The following is a 24,961-nucleotide window of genomic DNA, read 5'->3' as shown; positions in this document are numbered from 1 at the left end:
AAATTTACCTAAAAAAGCGCGAAACACGCAGTAAAAGCTCGAGAGCTAAGCACGAGGACTCCCAACACTTGAACGTGTGGTAAAAATCTGAAGATGGCTGCCAGAGGCGGGGCTTAGCTAGAGGGCAGTCATTGGCTGTGGTCAGCATGACGCAGAGGTCAGTGATTGGTTACTAATATGAAAGACAGATCAGAAAAGAAACTGATACTGATTTTTTCTTTACCGAGGATTCCCAGCCTGACGACGGGGAATATTCATGAGCATGTGAATCCATACCAGACCCCATGCTGGAGAACCAAACATCCTCTGAATGTTAGTCTAGGGCAGCAAAATAAATGGATCCCATTGTACTGCAGTGTAAGTTGCTTTGTACAATGATAAAAAGTTACCACAAGTGATACAAAAGTAACCAAAAGTAGTAATATGACTAAGGGAAACAAGGTTTTCCAGTACAGGTAGCCTGAAGGACATGTCTGTTTCCCCATGACATATGAGCAAAACAGTGCACCTGCACTGCAAAAAGTACAGATCAGATTAAAAAATAAAAGCTAAAGGTTTGGGGGTTCCATAAAGATGGGAGGAAAGGTGCAGCAAAGAGAAATCTTTCCAAACAACCGTTAGCCACGGCACTTGGCAAGTGCAATCGCGGTGCTTGCATCTAGGCCCGGCATCTCGTACCCAGAGAGGTGCCGAACCCCGTCCAGACGTGCTACCCGCCACATCAGGCAAGCGCAATTGCACCACCTGCACCGAGGCCCTGCATCTCGTACCCCGAGGTGGCCCCCACTCAGGCCCTCTACAAAACACCCCTTTCTAAATCTGCAGACGTCATCTGCTCCCATCTGCCTTCCTCCCCCAATAGCCATCAGGAATCTGTGCCTCCAGCTCTGCGCCAGAAGACCCCGCACCAACAATCAGCCCAGGCCGCCCCCCTCAGCTCCACCCTCCAGCCACACCAGAAACAAGGTCTTCGGCTTCCGTTCCTGGTCCTCTACCCCCCCACCCCAAAACACTGCACCTGGTCACCACCACACACCCCCACAGTGACCACTCCCAACAAGCTACTCAAAATAGGTCCGATCTGCTTGCCATATCCGAAACATGGCTCCACCCTGCAACAGGCCATGCTCTATCCATTGCTATCGCCCCCAGGATACGCCATCATGCGCAACAGAACCCACAGCAGAGGTGGCAGCGTCGCCCATATCTACACAAATACTATCAGGGCCACCAACGCCAGTCTTGACCCAAACTGCGAAATTATGTCCACCAAACTCACTCTCACCCACCAATACGCTCAATCTCCATCTCATCTATCCCCCACCAGGCCCCATTTCTTCCTTCGAGGAAGTTCCCATGCTCATCAATCCCACCATCAAGACCCAGCTCAAAAATCCTATTCCTGGGAGACCTCAACCTTGGCCTCAATGACTCCGCACACCCACATGCAAAAAGCCTAGCCACAGCCCTTGACCACACTGGCTTTATTCAGCGAACCACTGAACCTACCCATATCCAGGGCAGCACCCTTGAATGGATTGCCGACCTCAACTGCAACCTGCCCATGGTCTGACCACCATCACATTCCACCTTCCCAACAACAAGAGGCTCAGCCCCTGTCATCTAATGAAACCAAACCTCAGCCCGCTGCACCAAAAACCAAGGGCCGCCTCATACACCCTCCTCTCAGCCCTCACTATTCCATGCAACACAAACCCAGAGTCCTTGGTCCAACTATGCGACGACTCAATTGCTCTAGCTGTCGACCCTTTAGCCTTATTTAAATGGCACAAATCCAAGCAGGCTTAAAAGAAAAAAAAAAGAAAATTAATACTTTGCACCCCCAAGCTCCTTGCCTCCCAAGAAAGGCGCTGCCGAAACGGGATGAAGAAAAGACCCATCATAGTTTCCAAAGCCCAGTATACCTCCCTAGCCAAAGACTACAAAAGAGCAATTCACGCTACCAAAGCCAGCAGCTACAATGCCATAATAAAGGCACAATCCAAAACCCGCGAATACTTCACGATCTTACGCGAATTCAACTCGCCAGTCTCCCCTCTCTCAGACCTCATCATAAATGACACCTGGTGTACCAAGATACAAGAAGCCCTCACAGGTAAAAATCGCCTCCCTCCAAACAAAATTCTGTGCCAAGCAACTGCCCATCCTCGCCAAAACACTGCAAGCCACCCTCACGCCCCTCACTTCCTATCAGCCGAGCCATCTCCCAATTTGACTTCCGCCCGGGATCAGAACTCGACGTCACAAATATAATCAAAGGCCTCAAGCCCTTCTGAGCAAAGGGGATGGCTTGTCTGGCCCCCATCATTAAAGGCTGTGCAGAGCCAATTCCACCGATCATCAACTCCTCCTTCACACAAAGACCGTGCCAACTACCCTGAAAGAAGCCTGTATCCTCGAGCTTCCAAATAAAACAAAAAACCCTCCTTGACCCAACCATCCCCATTAACTACCGCCCCATCATCCTTAAAATCCTCGAGAACGCAGAATATATCCAGGTCCAACAATACCTCAAAGACAACCACATCATGGGCACCTGCCAATCAGGCTACCGACCAAAGCATGGAACCAAAACCGCGCTACATGACCTAAAACAACAGATGATCTCCAGTAAACTCGCCCTGCTCCTCATGCTGGTCCCCATCAGCAGCATTCGACCACCAGACACTGTGCAACCACCTCACCACAACAGCAAACTTCTCCCCAGCAGCAACAGACTAGGTCAGATTTCTTTTGCAGACAGATCCTCCCCTGTCTTTATGGACGACCATGCTGCTCCACTGACACCAGTAACCTGTGGAGTCCCACAAAGATACATCTCCCCAACCCTGTATAACATTTACACTAAACCCCTTTTTGATTATCATCTGGATGCCCTTGGATATCCTACACCAATTATGTCGACAACACCCAATTCCCCCTCCCTCTCTATGGCTCCTACCACCTTGACACTGCAACCATCAACTCATTATGATCTTGTCCAAAACTGGATGGCAACCCACCAGTTATGCCTCAACAACAACATAACAGATCCTCATTGTAGGCTCTCACTCCACCCTCTGCAGCATAGACCCACCCTACAAAGCATTTGACATTGACAGCAACGGATCAAAATGTCTGCAGCCAAAACCCTGGCATCTACTAGACGCCACCCATGACTTCTCTTGCCAGGTCAATGCCATTGCAAAACTACTGAACGCCAGCAAGCCTTTCCTCACCACTACCAACAGACTCGCCAGAGCCATCACCAGAGACAAACTGGATTACTTTAACACTCTTCGCAGGAACCTCTGAATGCAACTCCAAAACAATGCCCTCCGAGCAGCCCTAGGTTTGTCCAAGCACGACCACGTTACAAAAGCCAGGAAAGACACCCACTGGCTCCCGATCCGGGAATTGATTAAATTTAAGACCCTCTCCATCGCACACAAGTGCACCATGAACCCTGCCCCGGCCTACCTCTCATGCCAGGTGGAGTACACCCCCCACACCCTCGAAGAACCTTGAACAACCATCTCCTCTCATGCCGGGTGGAGTACACCCCCCACACCCTCTAAGAACCTTGAACAACCATCTCCTCTCATGCCGGGTGGAGTACACCCACCACACCCTCTAAGAACCTTGAACAACCATCTCCTCAGAGTGCCCACCTTCTCCATGAAAGACCGCAGGAGGACAGAACTTTCCAGTCATGGACACCAAGCTCTGGAACAATCTCCCCATTACTCTCCTACTGGACATTCAGAGGGAAAAAAAAAAACACATAAAAACCTGCCTTTTTGCCTAAAAGCTCCCTAAACTAACAGATAATCGGATACCTGCCCCTCCCTCCTGCTCCTCAAACCAAGTCCCTAAGACACCATGAAACCCCCCCCTTCCCTGTTGTGTTTCGCATCGGTTTCCTGTATTCTCTCTATTCTGTATTTTATGTCTCTCGATTCTGCATTACTGTGACTAGGGCCTAGATACCCAAGGGTTCAGTGTGCTGCAAAGAATGCAAAATAAAGTCTGGGACCTGATTGCGTGATAGAATGCCAAAATTCGCCCGGACTTTGGCCCCCAATTGTTGACTTTGTTCGGGAGAGGGGACATATGTTTTTTAGGCCGCTATTGCTGAAAGCCATGTCTTCAGAATGAGGGGATTGGGAAGACATGTCACCTTTTATTATGCTACGTTTCTAAACATGTTATACTGTGCCTCACATGGACTGAGAAGGCCGTACCTCGCTCAGGACTTTGATCTGTGCCATCTGAAGGCACGCCCCTGAAAACGCTTACACGAGAACAAATACAAGCCATTAGGGGAAAAAAGCCCAAGTCGATACGTTTTTAATCTCACACACAGATAAACAGACAAACACAGACACAAACAGCAAAGAACTCTGCTGCCAAGAACGTTCTGCCGAGAAAAATAAATAAAAGGGTACAAGCAAAGGATTAAGAGGAGACACATCGTCATTGTGACGCAATACATACAGTAAAAACCTGCACGGCTGGTTGGTGTGAGCCTATACAGGATCTTCCTGCCCCATAAGGGATGCTAGGTCATTGGTTCCAGCCCAGTCAGCCGGTCTTCCATCACGTGGGTGCTGCAGAGATCATCTTCTCTCACTGACGAAGGTCAAAGAACAAATTAACTACACTCCCAACACAATGCTACTTTATTATACTGTGCACCTGGCAGGCTTTAAGACTGGCACAAAGGAGGTTCTGTGGCACTCTAACCTCCACACACACACATACATTTCCTTCTGTCAGGAATAAGGGCTGGCAGAGACGTGGAGTGCTAAATTATGCCTATTAAGATACAGGGGTGTTGAAATGATCTGAAAACTACAGTTCCCAGCAGCCTCAGCGTGCTGGGTAGTTCTGCACGCGCACGTTGCCAGCTATATGGGATTAAGCACAGCTTAGTAGCAGGCAAGGGCGAGTGGCAGGTGTGGTTTATTTTGTTTGTTGGACGTTTCGGGAGCAGGCATGCCGCACGCCGATGAAAGCAAAATGGAATGCGGGACGAATTCAGCACAGTAGCAGTATCAGGAGAAGGGTGAAGTGCCGTGTCCAAGCTGATGTGCATATGTTATATGTTATGTTCAAAAGTAGTTACGGTCTTCACTTCAGAAACTTGTGTGAGCAAATGAATACGGCCATGTGCAGGGAAACTCACGCATACTGCATGGCTAAAAGGACTCCGGGGCAGGGAGCGAAGCTTTTCTAGAGCAAATAACTAGTGGCACAATATATGTTGTGCATGTTGCTTATGCTGTCCAAAGGGCCATGTGCAATTGCATGTTCATGCTGGGAGTGATCCCTATTGTTTGTTTCATCCCGTTGCTTGCTATGTGTGTCTATTGAGCATACGGAGGGTGCAGTACACGTATTAAGGTGTGCTGCTTTCATTATAGGCAGGATCAGGAGGTTATGGAGTACCAAGGTTATGGTATTATCTGTAGGATATGTTAGACAGGTTAGGGTTTTTTCCCTGCGCTTCCCCAGTCCTATCCACTGTAAGAGTTCCTTACTCTCTATCCGGTGTTCCTAACTTCCCCCCATCCTATCCACAACCTCTCCCTAACCCCTCTTCCCCCAATGGCTGCCACATGGCGACCTGTTCTCTAAAACCAGGCGCCTGTGCCAACCACGGTGGGAGGGTCCAATTCATTCGGCTTCCGTGGTTCGGAGGAGAGTGTCGAGCTCTCTTCCCTTCCATTAAGTTGTGATACCTTCCATGCCACCTGGCTCCAAAGTCTCCATCCTCGTTTTGAACTATAATGTATCCCTTCCAGCACCTTGCAATACAAATCATATGATTGTAGCTCAAAGACGTGCAATGTCCGTCCTCTTTGAACATTTCAGGACTTGTTACTTTTGGGGTTGCTGGTCAAAGGGCACCTGGTGCCATGGAATTCAGGGATCCTGGGCTTTAGCCAGTTATATAGGCTATAACTCGTGGTTCTCCTTGGGATGTGCCGGGTCATGCTTTGGCCAGTGTGAGAACACGCACGCCAGGTGCCGGTCTATGATCGTAGCCTTGTAAGGCACATTCCTTGCGGATAGAAAAACATCTTTGCAACTCCGTTGCAACAATGAATGAGCTTTATGGCGGTGTGGGTTGTCCTCATGGGAGTTCAGGCATGGCCGAGATTAAGGTGTCTTCCGCAACCATACTAACAGTGAAGCTCTTTTTCTATGTTCATGTATAAATCGACTATATTTATGTTTAGTTAGGTGTATTTGTATTATGTGTATGAATAAAGGGCCTATAACAAGCCATTCATCTTCCTCTAACCAGTAGTCGAAGTGTGATTTATTGTCCCCCTGAGTCCGAGAACTTTTTTGGGTCCGTGCAGGAAAGTGCAGAAGTCTAAGGCCCCTCTGCATGACCGAAAAAGCAAAACACGGATGACACACGGGTGCCAGATCTAGGGAGGAAAATATGGGGGAAGCATAAGGAATGATACTGAACGTGGGGCAAGCATACTCTACGAACATACCCCTCGCAGCTACGCTATGCCGTAAAAGATCTGAACTACTCATTTGGAGATGGGAAGGGATGGGCATTCTTACCTGGGGAGATGTTTTAGAGACTTTGCAGATGCGATGGAGGAATTTGAGATTCACACAAATCCTCCTTCCCATATATATTTTTTATTTGGTTTTGTACTGCGCCGAGCGGCCCTAGGGCATCGTAGCACTTGTTACAGAGTGCTTGTTGATTACAGAATGAGTTACATACGGACATATGGATCCTACCACAATGATGCTGCCACACTAAACTCCACCTTTCCCACTATCCAAGCCTGGATGGCCACCCATGGACTCTACATCAATGATGAAAAAGCAGAACTTATAATTGGCTCCACCTCAGCACTGAAGCAATTGAACCCTCTGTACTCAGCCTTCAACGTGGAAGGCTCAGTGATCCCAGCCTCTGTATCCGTGAAAACCCTAGGAGTCTACCTTGACTCAACCCTATCCCTCACCCGCCAAGTCAATGCCATCTATTCAGCAGCAGCTTACTCCCCCAAACTCATCAATGCTGCCAGACCCTTCCTTACTAATGACAACTGACAAGCGACCGCTCAGTGGTAGGAGCCAGGTTAGACTACTGCAACGCCCTGTTCGCCGGCACCTCATCTCGCAATCTAAAGAAACTCCAGACTATACAAGATAATGCCCTTTGCGCGACCCTGATCATTCTCTGCTCAGAGCATATCGCAACTGCCTGCAGAAAAGGTCCACTGGCTCCCAATCAAAGAAAAGAAGCACATTCAAGGCTCTGGCCATCCCACAAATGCATCTCCAAGAAAGCCCCTCCTTATTTCTTGCATAGAGTCACCATGTCCCAACCTTCTAGGCCCACCAGAACCCCCTACTCTCACAGGCTTGTGAAACCTAAATTCAAACACGTGAAAGCAGGAGGCACAAGCTTCCAAGTCAAGCAGTGAAACTCAGTCCCACCCGCTCTCGGAGCCGAAGGTTCCTTCTGGGCCTTCCGTAGAGTACTCAAAACCTGGTTGTTCAGCTAATCAGTCATGTAAACTAAACTGTAACCTGCCTGATACCTCTTGATTGTTGTACACTGTCGGCTCCACTGTAACCTTATGCCTTCTCACCCTGGTTCTATAGCGCCCGGATGCCCAAGAGTTTGTGCACGCTTTACAAGTGAAATAAATAAAGGGCATTTCTTGGGATATATGCGACTCACCAACTTTGCTAAAAAAAAAAAAAACAATGGCCTGAGTGTCCTAGGGAACCCAAAGGTGAAGACATAGTGGATACATTGTATGAGTGGATGATGGGTGGAAACATGTAAAGCGCCTATATCAGGAACTGCTTGCAAGAGCGAGCACCAGGTGGGGCAAATTAAAGACAAATGGGAGAAAGACTTGGGATGTGCGATAGAAGATAGACAGTGGGACCAGTGCGCCAGATAAGATTTTGAGGTGGGAGTATTTTACGCTCTAATTTTAAACTGAGAGTAAACGTGATTTTAAGACAGTAAAAATGACTTCTCCTTCGCAAGAGTAAACTGTATGCGACATCCTGCCGACGTGTGTAAAAACTGTATGGAAATCATTACTATGCGGCAGCTTTCTGCATTGTGACAGAATACACCTTTCATTATTTCTGGCCATTTGATCTCTACTGTATATATTTAAATGTTGAAATCACAAAATCCTAGACAATTATATAGTAAAGCATACATGAATTTGTATTGTGTGTTTTGAGATTCGATAGCAGAATTGCCTTTTGATGTTTAATGAAAGTCCTCATTTCCTGGAGCTATTACTACCTAATGGTATGCCAATGTTATGGTACAACAGTGCAGAGAGGCAAGGACTCCATGCAAAATTCTATATCTAATCTTGTGGTCAAATGGTTATTTATATAGCTCTTTTAGCAAAGCGCTGTACAAGTGCTCAACCGGCTGAGCTATTTTATTGGCTAACTTTCTTCAGAGGTTGGTTAACCGAGTATCGACTGAGGTATAATGATCACAGTACCTAGACGTATGACGAACCATTTATGAAACGCTACATAAAGTTAAATACCTATCTGGATTATCACAGGGACAGGTTTTGCTGACTTTCTATTTCAATTACCAATGTAACTTTCATTTGTTTGTTTTTGAACAGCGCTTGCACTTTCTTGAGAGTCAGGCTTTGGATGTTTTATTTGTAGTCTTGAAGATTTGAGAGGCTAGAACACCTGTGATCAGTGTAATGACAAATACTCACCCTTGAGGAAAGACTCTGCTGCCACGGACCATATATAGTAATGTACCCCATTGACTGCAAGGTTGAATGGATGTAAACTAGACTGCATAGTCACCATTTTGCACAGTGTTTTTATAATTAGACTGTAAATTAAATCAGAAGTGTCAAAATGATCTGCCTCTGCATGATTATGCACACCACACCGGAACTCTGAAAAATACAATTGTGCAATACTGGTTTGCTTTCACTAGAAAAAAAGCATAACTTGTTAAAAAAAAAAAAATATTCTCAATTGAAACTTAATTTTCAATCTTATTAATTAAAATTCTAGGAAAACATGTACAGTGCTTCTGAAGCTGAACGGAAAGAAACCATTCCTTTAATCAGTGTGCAGTTTATTTTATTGAAAGGCTTCAGAGAAATACATTCTGTTTCAGAGGTGGCTTGCAATTACATTCATGTAGATAAAAACCACAAGAAGCCTTCTGGTTTCTGTTAAGTAACCTGACCTTTGCACTGCCCTCTGCTCTAAACCTGTGTGTAAATGTACCCAGGAAAATAATAAAGCTGGCGTATTTACAAGATTTTCATGCGTAGAAAAGGCCTGGTACTCGATTTATCTAGAGCCCTGAGTGGGACTCTGCATTGTTGTTTGTTAAAAAGGTTTCACGAAATGTGAGTTTTCGCCTGATACAGTTGAATGTCCTCTATAGAAAAGATGACACCTCAGAAAGTGGCAAGCTTCAATAAACAGTCACCTCCTGGATGCCCATGGTGTGGAGAACCTGCACATTTTGGGCGCAAGTTCTGGCTGTGCCCCAGAGTCCGCTCCTTTTGGCACCAGATCCAACTTGCACTGGAAAAAACATGAGTACTGAGATACGACTGGCCCACTGTAGAATGTTTGTTTGGGATCTATCCCTGTTCAGATATGTTTAAGCACATGGTTAAAGCTATGGACCTGGCTTGTATCCTAGTAAAAGCGTAGAATCGACTTGTCATGAAAAAATAACTCTGGCCCATGTTATGATGCTTGGTGGTGGGACTGGCTGAGCTGGTCGGTAGCTAAAACGACTGAATGGTGTATAGCCTTGAGGAGGGGTATGACAGAACCTAAGATTTGTTTTCAGTCTTGGAAGGCCCTACTGCATGCTATGCTCCCACGCTTTGATGATAAACCCCCATGAGAGGGGTGTATGATATCTACGTTATCTGCCGTCTAACTCACATAAATTGCAATCTGGGCAGGTTAACATGCCATTGCATTATGCCCTGTGCCCTCTTGTCCACTACATTGACCTTCTCCATACTTGATATTAAGACAGATGTACCAATGCTCTCTTTGCCCCATCATTGCCCTATATGTTTTAGTTGTATCGTTAATGTTTTGTTTATTCTCATTTCGATACAAATTTAATTTGAAAAAAATTATTAAACTTTTTTTTTTTTTTTTAACAAACAACAACAAAAAGATACTCCCACGGGGAAGAAGGTAGTAAAATCAAGGTGAAATATGCTCGGGCTTGTAGTTCTTTGATGGAGTTGTCCGATTTTGGAGAGTTGAGAAACATATACAGCCTTCACATGGTGTTTTCTATCAGGTGTAAAGCTGATCTTTGCACACTCTGCTATTGCTTTTGGCGCCTTATAATATGTGAACTTAGCGTGGTGAAAGGAACTATGCATGGCGGCGGGGGCAATGGAATACACAGGCAGTGCTCGAGGTCATCGTGAAAAGTTGGCATCTCTCTATATGTGATTTCTACAGCTTTATAACGAGTCAAGAATGCGACAGCATCTTGCACGCGCCATATATGAAAATAAGTTATTAGCATTACCAGAGTCAGCCTCTTCTGTCGGAGCGCATGGTATTTCCGTAGAAGGCCTCTCCGCTGCCCCTCCTGCACCCGCTGTGAGGCATGCTCCTGCGGTCTGCTTCTTCCCCTTTTCCTCCTAAGGAGGAGAAGGTAGAGAGAGAGCAGCACCAGCTTTTGCTGGGCTCCTTCGTCCTCCTCGGGCATTTCCACAGATGGATGCTACCTAATCCAGAGGTTCATAAGTAGCGCCCTAAAGGATACAACATTCCTGATAGACAGCACAGGGGCTGAAGGCGCTGTTATATCTAGTGCCATGGACTACTGTTTGGCTACTCAGTACGACCAATTTATCCGGAGAGAAGCAACGGCTACCCACTGTCAGGAGGGGTGGCTCGTCAGTGTCTAATTCCCCAATCTTCTTCTTCTTCTTCTTAATTATCGGATGCGTGGGCGGACCCACGCAATTCCCCAATCCCATCCAAGAAATGGGACAACAGCAACGCCCCGCCTCCCCGTCGTCACGTGAGTTGCACGTTCGAACGTGTCTGGTAAGTCACAAGTTCAGTCACGTGGCGCACTTTATCCTCCTCGTCATCTTTACACACGCGGGAAGGCAGCAAGGCGTTGAACGAGTGGTGAGGCCGGTGCCCGAGACAGCTTCGCGGCGAGAGCTGACGAACGCGGGCATTCCCCCGTTACGAAGCGCATTTGGGTCACAATACGTTTTAAAACCATCGCACCGGTTTTTGTGGCGTGGCGGATTTGGCCTGCCTAGTGAGGGAGATAGTTCGGTGTATCTTGGGGATGTGTTATGTGCAACAAAGAAGAGATGTTTTTGTGGTGCAGTGGGGCTAGTTGCCAGTTTTACAGCTTAAAGTAAGTCAATAGTTATTTTTTGGATTTACTCATACAGAGGGGTGATTTGGCCTGCCTGGGGAGGGGGTTATTTTGTGGATCTCTTATGTGCAACAGAGCGGCGGGGGCTTAGGGGGGTTTAGAGGGAGTAAATGTGTGTTGTGCAGTTGGGCTAACTTGAGCATTGCAACAATCTTCAGTTTAGTACCTTTTCACTGCACAGGTCGGAATTCAGGTCCTTGAGACAGCATCATGATCAAGAGCTGATGAACACGGGCATACTTGAGCATTTATCATGTGCAGAGGGCACATTTGTGTAGTATGGAATGGCAGACTACTTGTGCTCCTTTATAAAGGAGCACTTTGTCCTGTGCACATGGTGTATTTGTCCCATTTCGGTAGTGCAGAATGGCAGACTACTTGTACTTCAGTATAAAGTAGCAGTTTGTCCTAGAAATCATCACCATTTAGTGGGACGTGGAGGAGGACCTGTGGAGGAGCAGGGAATGCAAAACAGAGAAGGGAATATGAGACTGCAACAGGGAAGTCCCCCAGTGTCAGAACTCAACAAGATCTACAGTCTTCCTGCTCGAGGTCCTCATGAGTCAGGAAGACAATATACCACCACACCCAGCAGGAGCCCCCCTCCATATACTCTATATGGAATATACTGGAAGAGGACCCGCCCAGGTGGGAGTGCTACTTGACACACCCCCTTGTTCTCTGAGATCAGGGCAGGAGCCGCTTTAAGGCTACAAACACAAAGCATTTAGCATATGGGTGTAACCACAAAGTTGAAATGAAACAGTGTTTTATACATTGATCCCACTCTTGCCCAGAATGATGCCCCTGCCCTTCTTTACACCTATTCAGAAGACGTTCAGGTAATTCCTAATACTAAGCTGCCTAAATACCTGGTTCCCTGAAATTACCTGATTCTCTGACGGAGAAAAACATGTAGACTGAATCCAGAAGTTTGACCTTTGAGAGAATGCTCACTGCTGGTCTCCCAGAAGAGGTATCTGAGCCCAGAAGAGGGAGATCCAAAGCAACGATTGTGGTATAAAAAGGGATCTGAGCCCTGCTGAGGGGGGTCCAGGGTGAATCACCTGAATTGAGTATTTATAAGAGGGAAAGGACTTTGTTTTGTTTTTGATACATCAGGCCCTCTGAATCAAGAGACTTTGATAAGTAAAGAGATTTGGGCACAGAATGCCCTGATGCTGGTAATGGAACTGTATCCTCGTGCTGAAGAAGCCTGAGAGTGTGCTATGCTAGAGTGAACCGCCTTGTCCCGTGCTGAAAACGTGGAGAAGGGAGGTCAGCGGCCTGAACATCCTGACATATTTTGTGAACACTTCTTTCTTTTTCATGAACACTACCCCACACTATTTCTATTTAGAGGTAAGGCTAGGCGGTAGTTTTGTTTTTAGTATAGACCCTTTGATTTTGACGAGACTCCACTGTGACTACATTATTGTTATTTGATAGTTGTAGCTTGCTCCAATCTTATATTTAGGTTTAGATAGGCATTTCTCATACCCTTGTTGAAGTTCATTAAACACCCTTCAACTGTGGTCGCTTTTGTCTATCTTACTGTTGATACCATGCCTAAAGCCTTGCTAAAATTCTTTTCGTAGTTTGTACTTGCAGCCCCCTTATGGAACGCTGGATCTGCACCTTAACATTTTAACTAATAACCCCTCCTTCTCATCTTCCTCATCCTTTGGGATCCATATCTTACAAACGCCATGTAAGCTTTCCCTACTTGCTGCATACTTCTCATGTGTACATGTCAGAAAGCGGAACCCACCATCACCATAACGGTCCATCCAGTATTCCTTGTAGTTTTTTGCATCTGGGGAGGGCTAGACAGTGTCCTGGAGGACCAATTGAAACGCCTATCAGAACCATACAGTTTTCTTGTTCCCCCTTCCAGGCGTCAGTTTGTGTAGGAATACTTCTGGCCAGGGGCATGGCCTCATGTGACCCTTTCACTGTGAGTGACATCATATATTTGCCCCATGCCCACCCCCCTTCCAACACCTTAACCCCATCTGATATGCGCAGAGAGTAAAGAGAGCCACTACGAGAATCGGGACAAGTACTTGTACGATGTTTGATAGCCATGCAGGCACAAAAGAATTAATTTTGTTAAACCAGTCCCGTCAACCACTCTGCTAATGTCCTCTTCCATTACAACGTGAAGGGTGTACAGTAGATTTATTGCATCAGATAATGTTCATTGGTGGTGTCATTTGCGGGAACAAATGTGAAGCAACTGCTGTCTATTTTCACGCAGATGCCAACTTCCATTGCTGTAATTGATCGAGGACATACCTGTTCTGCAGAGTGGTCAATCTTACTGCTCTTAATTACTCCCAGATCACATTTAGCTGCCTTTCTGTGCCGTTTGTTAGTTTTAGTTTGCCAGTTGTAGTAACTCAAAACAGGCTATCTTTTGCCGCTTATCGTTTGCAGCAGTCTGTATGCTAGGTGCCTGAAGCGATGTAAAAACGACGGCCACTTTGGAAAAAATTAAAACTCCTTAGAAATTGCTGCTAACTTATCTGCTGACTTTTGTGACCAATAACTATTCTCTCAGCAGCGCCTGTGCAACTTCACATCCATATCCAAGTTCAGGGATCTCGTAGTGCGTGTTGGAGGCATTCCTCGAAAAAGCAGGATGTTCAGAAACTGACTGGAGAACGACGAGTACGATGGAATGCAGAGTGACCAGGGAGCAAAGTCCACCCCAGCGTGGTGGGAGCTTGGTGTACTCTCGGGTGCGGGCCCAATAAAATTCCATCAGGGCCGCCAACCTTGCTCGCATGCTCGGGAGCTCCATTAAAAAGGTGAAAAGGGGAAATGTCTTTAACCTTGAGTGGTTTGGTAAAGTGTTCATAAAGGAAGAATAAATGGCTTAAACAAAAAAATTCTTCAAGGATACAGTTCTGGGTTCCAGAGGGTAGTTCCTTTCCCCTGCATTCTTCCTTGCTCCTTGAGATTTTCATGCACTGGTGTTCTCTGGATCTCTCAAGGTTACCGTTCTTGTTCCAGAGGTTGGTACTTTGCCTCTGAATTCTACTCTACTCTTTGAGTTTTTATTTACAACACTTCTTTGAGCCTCTCTTGGCCAAGTTCAACACTTGCACAATATCACTCACCGTCCGGGGATCTGTCGAGGGAACCCGGATGGATGGGAGAGGTGAGCACCAGACTTCGGGTTGGTCCAGTTGATTGAAGAACCTGGGTTACGCCTTAACCCAAGTCTCCTCTCTTGAGGGAGCTCTTTTTTCCTGATACGCCCCTCTGCTGTGTAAAACTGACCGACAGAGGGGTAAATCAAACAAAAGAGTGGCAGAACACACTACCACGGTACCAGGCTGCAAAGGAAAGCAGAAATGATTACCAGGGTTATGCAATCAGATTTAAATCAATACCTATACTCTCTTCCCCTTTAAATAGAGACCTAATCCCATTCTTGGAGGGTTTCAAGATGATGACAGTGCAGGTAGCCGGGTGCCTAACAAGAAACCAGATAAGAATCCGGATTTATGCTGGGTAACAGTATTGGTCTAGTGATAACAGAATAGGGTAGTTTCTTACCAATGGGCCAAGGAATGGTGGTTGGAAAATGGAGGATAGTCGAATAGCAGAATCCAATGGCACACACCGGCGGGATAAAAAACAAACGGAAGGTTAGATAGGATCTCACCCGGGCCGAACAAGGGGCGCACTAGTGTCAGGTTGGTGCACTTGATGACTTCACCGGAGCGACCTGTGGGTGCACAGGAGTTCGATGCAGATGTTCCCAAAAGATTTCAAATGTCTTTGAGGAGAGAACGAAGCACAAAGGTAATGGATAGGAATAATGTCAGGGAGGGTCCGAGCAGCTACTCGGATGCGACGAGCACCCGCTCTCGCAGTGAAGCAGAATGGAGTTTGGGCAGAGTGAACGCTGCAGTCAGGAAGCAGAATGGAGTCTGCGGGGATGTGGAGAGGTGAAGCAGGTAAGGTTTCTCACTATGCATATGGAACCCACAGATGTCGCAAAAGAAAGCAATCGAGGGACAGGCAGGAGATCGGCAAGAGCGACTATTCCAATTCAGTAAGCGTAAGCAGTCCAGGGACAGGCAGAAGTTCAGGAATGGCAACAGTGACTATTCCAATTGAGTAAACCTAAGCAGTCCAGAGACAAGCATACGTTTGGCAACAGCAGGAGTGGCTAATCTGAAACAGCAAGCGTAACAGTCTATGGACAACCCGAGGTTCAGCAACGGTAATAGTCGGATAGTCAGATTTGGCAGCGGGATGTGCAGTGTCAAGGTATTGAATGACTACAATCAGAAGCCGCAACTGTCAGTACTGTGCGTGCCTTTTTTTCAAACGCTGAGGGTGAAACCAGCGGATCCAGGCAGCTGACCCGATCACGTTACCATGAGGGGTAACCATAGCACCCCTTTTTCCGAAGCACTGCGTTGAAGCTGCAGAGTGCCTCCAGGGCATCCGCCACCTATGTAAAAAAAGGGGCAGCAGAATGCTGCATCCTGCTGGGAGCGGGAAGCTGAAACCTGGAAAGAGAAGCCCCGGGACCTTGCAGACGTAACACACAACTGTTTCACTTCACAATCTTAGGGCCTTTTTGGCCATGTACAACACTTGCACAACAACTGTTTGATTTAACAATTTTGGTTTCTTTCAGGAACAGTTCTTTGGGCCTCTGTTGGCCAAGTGCAACACTTGCGGACAAAACCTGTTAACACAATCCTTTATAATTGCCTGGTGTACTCGGTTGCCAGGACCTCTGTTCATTCAGGTTTTTCGCCCGCTCCAAATGTTGTTTGTTTATAGTATAGGATAATGTATCTTCCTGATATATTATCTTCTCTCTGCTTTATTTGTACTGGCACTGTGCACAATTACACATCAGAAAAGGGTTTGTTTGTGACTTAAGTTACCTTTTCCCAATATGTCAATTTCTCCTCTCTCTCTCTCTCTCTCAGGTAAGTAACTTTCAATTGTTCACATTCGGCGTGTTTGCCGATATGCCCCGGTGTCCCAGTTGCTTTTCGGAGGGCTCACCGGTTTCTGTAGGTGTTGGTATCTTCTCTCGCAGTCGGCCGGTGGAGGACTCTCGTCTGCTCTCTCGCGGTCCTGTGTGGCTTCCACCTGAAACGCCTGCTGTCCTCTCAGCTTCAGTAATCAAAATGCTGATTTCCTTTGTCTGTGAACACACAGGAGTTCTTCACCAGCTCCTAGTGTCTCTCGGTTCAGCAGCTTCTTCTTCCTCCGGTGGTGAGCTGCATGGCTCCACCACGCTGGTACTGGCTTATTGGCTCTCTGATCCTCATGTAGAAGCGGAGCCCTCTCTCGCCAGTCGCCACATCAGCTGTTTTGCATTCTCTTTTTGGGCTGCTTAAATTTCCCTGGCACAGGTGTGGGGCAGAAAAAAACTACAGTGCTTGCTGGGTTTGCAGTCTCTTTTGATCCACATTGCTCTGTCCTTCTTCTTTGCCCCAGTGTTTTGTGAATCCTGGGAACAGAAGTCCATTGTGAATGATTGACTTATGGAATTTGGATGAGCATTTTAAAAAGGTTTTGATGGCCAGTCAGTTTTGATTGATTGTAAAGTGGAATTGAAAAAGGTGATTTTATCACATTGGCAAGGTAGAGCAAGGTTGTACAGTTAGTCGATGGTTTTGGTAAAGAGGTTTTCCCTGCTCTTCATAGGAAAAGAAAAGGAGTGGATACATGACAATAGGCCATGAATGCTTGTGGAGTTGGGTCTTGGTTATTAACTTCGGATTGGTAAGGGGAATACCATGCTTCATCTGACAAGTCATCCCATACCTCACTGAAAGTAACCTCCCCCTCCATGATTCTCCCTCAAATATCTACCCTAGGGTACGTATCAGAGGATGTCTACCACACCCTGGCCATATTAAGGAAGATTCCCGCCGTGGAAGCAGTGATGGCATTGCCAGATTCATCCCAGTGAGTTTAAAACATTTTCATCTCCAGTATATGCACAATATGTGGATACATATTTACATGTGTGAAGCTGTTGTTTAGTTATATCAATCTCACTATTATGTTTTGTTTACTTTTGTAATCATAACATTTGAATGTATATATTCTTTCACATCAGCTTATTACTTTACCTCACTTGAGTCTGAGAAAAGCACAGCAGATAGACCAGAAACCATCCGCTCCAATAGAAAGTTCTTACTTTAAGAAATTTAGAGTAGGGCTGTAGTGATGAGCAATCCTCCGTTCACCAGGCCACTTACCAGTTAGCCATTAGTAATAGTCATAAACCTTTAACAAGCAATATAAACATATCGAACGTATAAGTTATAAGTTGAGCTAAGTTAAGGTATCTCACTCGCTTGTCCCTGGGCGGTAAGGGGTTAACGGCACCAGCATCCTTACCGGCGCTGTTAACCCCTTACCGCCGCACTCGTAATGATGCCCATTGAGACTTTTGAATGTTACGTTTTTGAGAGAAAGACTGTAGTGAACCAGACTGAGAGAGGCCAACATTGAAGGAAGGATAGAAGTCCGGTTGAGGGGGATCAAGGGGTGAAGAGAAATTGCCCAACGTGAAGATTTATTGAAGACACTTTTTGTTTGTTGTTTGTGGTCCATCAGGCCTTCTAAGACAAGAGACTTTGTAGAAAAGAGACTTGGCCCAGAAGGTCCTGATATCGTTAAAAGGAACTGTAACCTTGTGCTGGCGAGGCCCAGGAATGTGCTGTGCCCAAGAGTCCCGCCTTGTGACGTGCTAAAAAGTGTGGCTAAGGGAGACCCCAGCCCATCCTGACTTATCACTTCTTTTTTTTCTGGTGAACATTATCCCACACTATTTTGTAACTTATAGGCTCTTTTTATTTGACAAGGCGCCACAAGGACTGCCTTATTATTATGTGATGGTCGTAGCTTGTTCCCATCTTAGATTTATCACTTGTCGGTCTTTACTGTTGCCATCATGAGTACTTTACAGCTACTTTAGTCAACCTTTTCACTAATTTAATGTTAACTTGTTCATAATGTTTCAAGGTCTTTTAACTGTCACATATTCTTAATGCTACATATTTCAGAGTGCCCAGTGTCTTTCTAATATTTAAAAATATGGTATAGTCTCTACATAAGATAAAAAGTTCACAAGAGCCAGTCAAACCTGCACATTGAAAGCCAAACACCTGTTATACTGCTCTTTTCAAGAGACCTAAGAAAACACAAATGTACGCTATGATCTGTACAAGCATAAACGTAATGTTAACTTGCATATGTTAAATAGAGCATAGTAATTTTATTTACTTATAACTATTTATTTTTGCATTATAGACACAAGTATATTAATGTGTGACTTGCACTGTGGAGTGGGGGAACAAAAAAATCATGATGTATCTGCAAACCAAAGCGTGGTTTTAAAAATGCTTTGCAATGTAGCACATGCTGCAACCATGGAGGAACACAAAGTAGCTGTAAAGAAATGTATCAGTAGCCGCACCTGGAAGATGTGCAATCGGTTCAGACAATGGCTCTCTCACAAGTGGATTCCTGAAGCCAAGGTAATATTTAATAAATATTTTTTAATCTTTCTAAATGATGCCAAACAATATATCTATAAAATGTAATATAATATCATTTATTTTCCTGGTGCCTCCTGAAAGGGTATGACTGGCTCCAAACCCTCTCGAAAGACATGCCAAGTACATTATGGACACTCACAACCTTTTGTACATCATTGAACTCTGGATGTTGCTTGACAGTCCAGCTGAAAAGTATCGCTGAAAGGAAAGACCAAACCTAATAAAAGCATTGCCCTCTGTCACCACCAATCGCTCTTACTATTGAAACTGAGATCCTCTGTGGCTAATACCAGTCGATATCCTTTAGGTACAGTCACGTGACTCAGCATGTCAATGAAGGAAGGAAAGAATTTGAAGTTCATTTACCCTGAGTAGAGCACAATTTTGAATCTTCTGGAAGATATATTTTATGGATAAGTATATAAATTAATTGATTTGTTTTGTCTGATACATATACACACATCTTTTTAATCTACACTCATTGTTTTATTATTAAAATAAATGCGCAATCTAAAACAAATCTGGTGTGAAATGAAGGAAACTCGAAGGAGGAATACAGAATGTGAGGAGGGATAGAAGAGAGAGACGGTTATAGAGTGGAGCAGGGAAGAAGAGAACAGCAGAGCTTCATTACTGATATTACTTCTTGCCTTTATCTCTGATTACAATACTAATAATCATAAAGTAACTTAACCATTTAGCACTCCCGAGCCATCACTAAAAATTGGCGATGAGCGGTTAGAGTACACCGCGCAACGGGAGCTCCGCTGCAAGACGAGGGCACCAGATGAGGTGTCGGATGAGATGTGTGATGACTCCACCAAACAGAGGTGTGTGCAGCTCTGTGCTCCAGATAAGATTTGGAAGTTGGAGCGTTTTACTGCCTATTTTTTAATGTTGGGACTAAAATGATTTTTTAGGGAGTAAAAATGTAAGTCCAAATCCCAAGCGAGTAAAAATATGTTTAACATGAAATGCTTTTGTAATATTTATTTCTTTGCATCTAGTTATTCATGCATATTAAAGGAAACGGGTATACTTCTTACAATGAGGCAGTTAAAATAGTAGTTTCCTTCTGTGGTACTAAATGTACTACTGGTCCAAACATATACATGGGACTGTGAGGGTGAAAGCAGGGGCGCAAGATTCTACATGTCTTTTTCCTATTTTTTGTTGGGAGTATTTTTACTCCCTATGTTTATTTTTGGGAGAATTAGCCAGTTTTTACAGAGTAAAAGTGCCCGATACACCTCTTGTCTGTAGGGCTGGTGCCGCTCCAACTGCGGTGCCTGACGGGCATCCCAGGCCACCTCCGATTAGATCGCGATGTCGGCCCCAGGCCTGCATCAACTGTACTGTACTGTACCCGAGCCCATGAATGCATACCAATGGGCGCACGTCGCTCATTGCGCCAAATGCACCCATGCCGGCAATGGCGCTACTGGCACACCACCTAAAGGAAAAAGGTGGGTGTCAGTGTCAGTGGAGTAGAGGACAGGATGAGAAAGAAACGCATGGTGAATAAAATGTTATATGATAGGACAGGGCATGCCCCCGCATTGGTTATTGGGTGAGGATCAACTTTCCGGTACCAGTCAGAAAAGAAGGGAGTGAAAGGTCAGTGCCTGTGAAGGTTAAGTGTGTATATATAAAAACGGGCCATTAGGACAGAAGAGAAAGTGTGGAATACAGACAGAGTGATTACGGTGAAAGGGAAAGTAAGCAGTGTGTACCACACCATCTAGTGATGGGGCAATGGGCCACTTGACTCACTTATGTCCCTTTGGGACCCATAAACACAGGGTCCCTGGCTGGAATCAGTCCTGGCGCCTTTGGCGCCAGGCTCATATAGAGATGTGAGCAGGAACACTTTATTTCAGTGCAGGAGTGCTTTTACTTTATTTCAGTGCAGGAGTGCTTTTATTTTAAAAGAACTTTCCAGGAGCGGAAAGTCTTTATTCCAGAAACCATCCTCATGTGCTGACTCATCGGGTGTGGCAGGCCGGCTGAACCTGGTGGGCGTGGCTTCAGAAGCTCAGCTATATAAGCTGTTCCATCCTTAAGGCCGGTGCTTCGCGTTACTGTGCATCGCGTGCAACGTTACGCTCACCGCCGCTTGGACCAGTTTACTTACCTTTGAAACCAGGTGTTCTCCTGCCTACTCACCTCCAGGAAACCGGTGCTTCATCGCTTCATGTGCAAACTCCTCTCCTAACATCCGGTGATTTTGATCCCGACGCCGCAGCACAGCACTCCGCATCCACAAACTCGGACCCTGTGAAGAAGAAGTGTCCTGATCACTGCTTCCAAGGAGCCAGGACCAGCCCAACGTCCTTGGAAGCAGGCCCCTAACCCTAATCCTAAGCACCAGCCGGTCCCCACTGGGACCTTTTGGACCTTGTCCTGGCGCCGGTGGCACCAGGCTCATCAAAACCATTGGTCCCGGCACTGGAAGCGCCAGGCTCATAATAGGTGTGAAGATGCTTGGGTGGACTTACCTGCAGCAGACCATGCTGCTTACTTACCAGCCACTTAGTAGTTCCTGTTCTCAGATGGCTTCTTTCTTACCTGGGTGGGGCAGCTCCACTCCCTGGATACAGCACTGGAACTTTTCTGGAAACTGGAACTCTTTTCTTACCTAGGCGGGGCCTTGGAAGAAGACGCCTCATCACTCCAAGGCTATTTAAACCACACCCGATAGATGAAGCGTGCTTCGTGTTATTCTGCATCTGCAGCAGAACGCTCACCGAGTCTGCTCCGGCCTTTCTTCTTCCGATCCTGGTCCTGCAAGAATCCTACTTACCATTTCAGTATCCAGACATCATCAGCACCTGCAAAGAACAGAAACAACAGGTTAGCAAGGCGAACTTTACACGCAGTGCTTACTTACCTGATCCATCGGCTGCGGCCGTTTCTTCACGCCGCATCTCCACCTGCAAAAACAAAAGCATTGCCATACTTACCGGCACGCTGTGAATTCCGGATTGCTTCGTTCTGCATCGCCGCCTATGAAGACAAAGTATCGTTAACAACTTACTGGCATTCCGCGGACTCCGGCGCTGCAACCCAACATCTGAAAGGCAAAAGAAAAGACATTAAGCAGGTATTTACTTACGTCCATCACGCTTGTCGCAATAAAACGCCTGCGAATACTCCGGCGTCTCTTTAACACGAACTAAGCTGCAAGGAAAGAGACAGTTAGAGCGCTTGCCATACTTACGACTTCCAGGTGCTTCACTTCATCTTTCATCTCAAGAGCCCTGCAATACATAAGGGAAAAGCATTATACAGAGTCTGCATATAAACGTGCCACGCATGTAAAGACTATAAAGACAAAAGGTGTCCAGAAACTCACCGCTCGTGCAGATAACGATGGTAACCATCCTCTGAATTCAAGAGGCCCGTGTTTCACCAGTGAAGGAACTGGCAACGGCACCCTGCACCAGACGCAGATGGAGAGCCCAGCATTCACCTATATTAGGTGAGCACGTTGACCTGGGGGCTCTACGAAAAAGCTGGGAAGAGAGAGAGAGAGAGAGAGGGACATTCAACAACCCAGACCATTAACCCCCATATTCTTTCACCTGCAGAAACCTCACTCTTCGAGTTCGACACACAGTGCGAAGAGGTTCGACCCCAGAAGCCAATCGAGTCCTGCACATCACTTTTTGAGTCACAGACAGCTTCCTGCCAAGACCCGCACCTCCGTGGGAATCAGGTGAGCGTTACAGAACGCGAAGCCCACCACAAAAACTCCTACCCAGGCGCAATGGAAACCTCAGACACTGATCAACTAGCCCAGTTGCTCGGGGAATTAAGAGCAGAAGTACATGCAGCTCGTCAGGAAACGAACTCTCTAAGAAGAGAACTGATTATTTCCAAGGAGCGAACAGAGGACCTTGCTAGGCAGTTGTTACAAACGCAGGCAGGACAGACACCTTTGCCTGTTTCAGGAGGAAGTTATCCTTCTTCATCATCTTCAAATCCAGTGCAAATCAATCTGCCCAGTAATGTTCCCTTGGCTCCGCCCGAACGCTTTTCTGGTGATCCAAAGAAATTCGCAGTGTTCATCAATCAGTGCCGTCTACACTTCTTATGTCGACCAGCTGCATTCCCAACAGACCAGACCAAGGTGGCTTTCGTGCTTTCTTATCTCAGTGGCAGCGCCGCAGATTGGTCGATCCCTTTAGTCACCCAGGATGATCCGGTTTTACATGATTTTCAGGCCTTCCAGTCCAGCATGGAGAAACTGTTCACAAGACATGCACAAGGGCAGGCCTTGGACAATGAACTTCTCTCATTACGACAGGGTAATCAAGACCTCTTGACCTATATAGCCTCCTTCAATAGACTCATAGTGGAAACACAATGGCCCGAGGACAAGAGAATAACGCTTTTCTACAGAGGCCTGCGTGGAGAGCTCAAAGATGTGTTAGCGCAAGTTGTGAATCCTCCACAAGAATGTTCTGACTATATTGACTTAGTTGTCCAATTGGACCATAGACTACAGAACAGGAAGGCAGATTGTTCCAGATTTGATACCCGAGTGTTTTCTAAACCACAGACCTCGAATAAGGGAGCTGACACTGTGGAACCCATGCAAATAGGGGGCATGAAAGGACCTTTAACCCAGAAAGAGCGGGAAAGAAGAAGGCAGCTGCAATTATGCCTCTATTGCGGAAACTCAGGACACTTTCTTCGGGACTGTCCAGTGAAACCAGCTAACAAGACTGTAGGAGCCGCGGATACCTGTACCACAAATTCTGAGCAGGGAAACAACCTCGCCCGACAAGAGTAGAGGTCCTCTTGCCGAGCGTTAAGATCTGTCCCGTGACCTCGCATTTCGTGATACCCATGGTCCTCATTAGTCCTGAACGTCCGGATCGTTTGCATGCAATTGAAGCTTACATTGACAGCGGAGCAATCGGTAACTATGTGGACCGCGAAATGGTATCAAGGATGAATCTACCCCTTGTCCCTAAGGCAGTGAAAGATGTCATCACTACTGTGGATGGCACGGAGATAGCCTCCGGACCAGTAACGCATGCCACCCAAGAAGTGACGCTAGTGAGTCAAGATGGACACCGGGAGAGAATCGTGTTCGATGTAATCAAGGCCCCTCAGTTCCAGATCATTCTGGGAATCCCTTGGTTAGAGAAGCATAATCCTCAGATCGATTGGCGAGCAAAGACGGTTCAGTTTCCAGAGTGTTTTACCACTTGTTATCCTCGGCCTGATGTTTCACTGGCGGCAATCTCTTCTGAGGAGGTTCCCAAATTACCTCCCGAATACCAGGAATTCCAAGACGTCTTCCGGAAGGATCAAGCCAACACGCTGCCTCCTCATAGATCTTACGACTGTCAAATAGATCTGATACCTGGAACAACTCCTCCTTGCAGCAGGATTTATGCCCTCACCGAGCCAGAGAACCTTCACCTCAGACAATACCTAGACCAATACCTAGCTAACGGGTTTATCCGTCCTTCAAAATCTCCAGCTTCATCGGCTTTGTTCTTCGTTCCGAAAAAGGAAGGAGACCTTAGGACTTGCATAGATTACCGCACCCTGAATCAGATCACCGTTAAAAACAGATACCCGTTACCTTTGATCCCTGAACTCCTGGATCAAGTCAAAGATGCATGTATATACACAAAGTTGGATCTCAGAGGAGCCTACCACTTGGTACGGATAAAAGAGGGCGATGAATGGAAAACGGCCTTCCGCACCAAGTACGGGCTATTCGAATATCAAGTGATGCCCTTTGGACTGTATAATGCTCCTGCTGCTTTCCAGTATTTTATGAACGATGTCCTTAGAGAACTCATAGACGTGTGTGTTGTTGTCTACATTGATGACATCCTCGTCTATTCATCATCTGAATAGGAACATCAGAGACACGTTAAAAAGATTCTCGAGAGATTGCGTCAACATAATCTTTTTGCTAAGCTTG

The 24,961-nt window shown here is 46.1% G+C and overlaps 1 protein-coding gene across 1 annotated transcript in view; it reads right to left on the bottom strand.

Moving 5' to 3' along the window:
* LOC138575023 (uncharacterized) overlaps window positions 1–11,073 on the bottom strand; it is a 35,950-nt gene extending 24,877 nt beyond the window's left edge. Inside the window, exon 1 of the mRNA XM_069649449.1 lies at window positions 10,580–11,073. Within this exon, the coding sequence (XP_069505550.1) occupies window positions 10,580–10,762 (183 nt within the window). The 5' untranslated portion in view covers window positions 10,763–11,073. The remainder of the gene's footprint in view (window positions 1–10,579) is intronic.
* Window positions 11,074–24,961: the final 13,888 nt, after the last annotated feature.

Source organism: Ambystoma mexicanum, chromosome 1p (genome assembly GCF_040938575.1).
Source record: "Ambystoma mexicanum isolate Mex_15411 chromosome 1p, UKY_AmexF1_1, whole genome shotgun sequence".
Lineage (NCBI taxonomy): Eukaryota > Metazoa > Chordata > Amphibia > Caudata > Ambystomatidae > Ambystoma > Ambystoma mexicanum.
The sequence above is the reverse complement of the archived record's forward strand: the minus strand, read 5'-3'. Positions and strand labels throughout refer to the sequence as shown.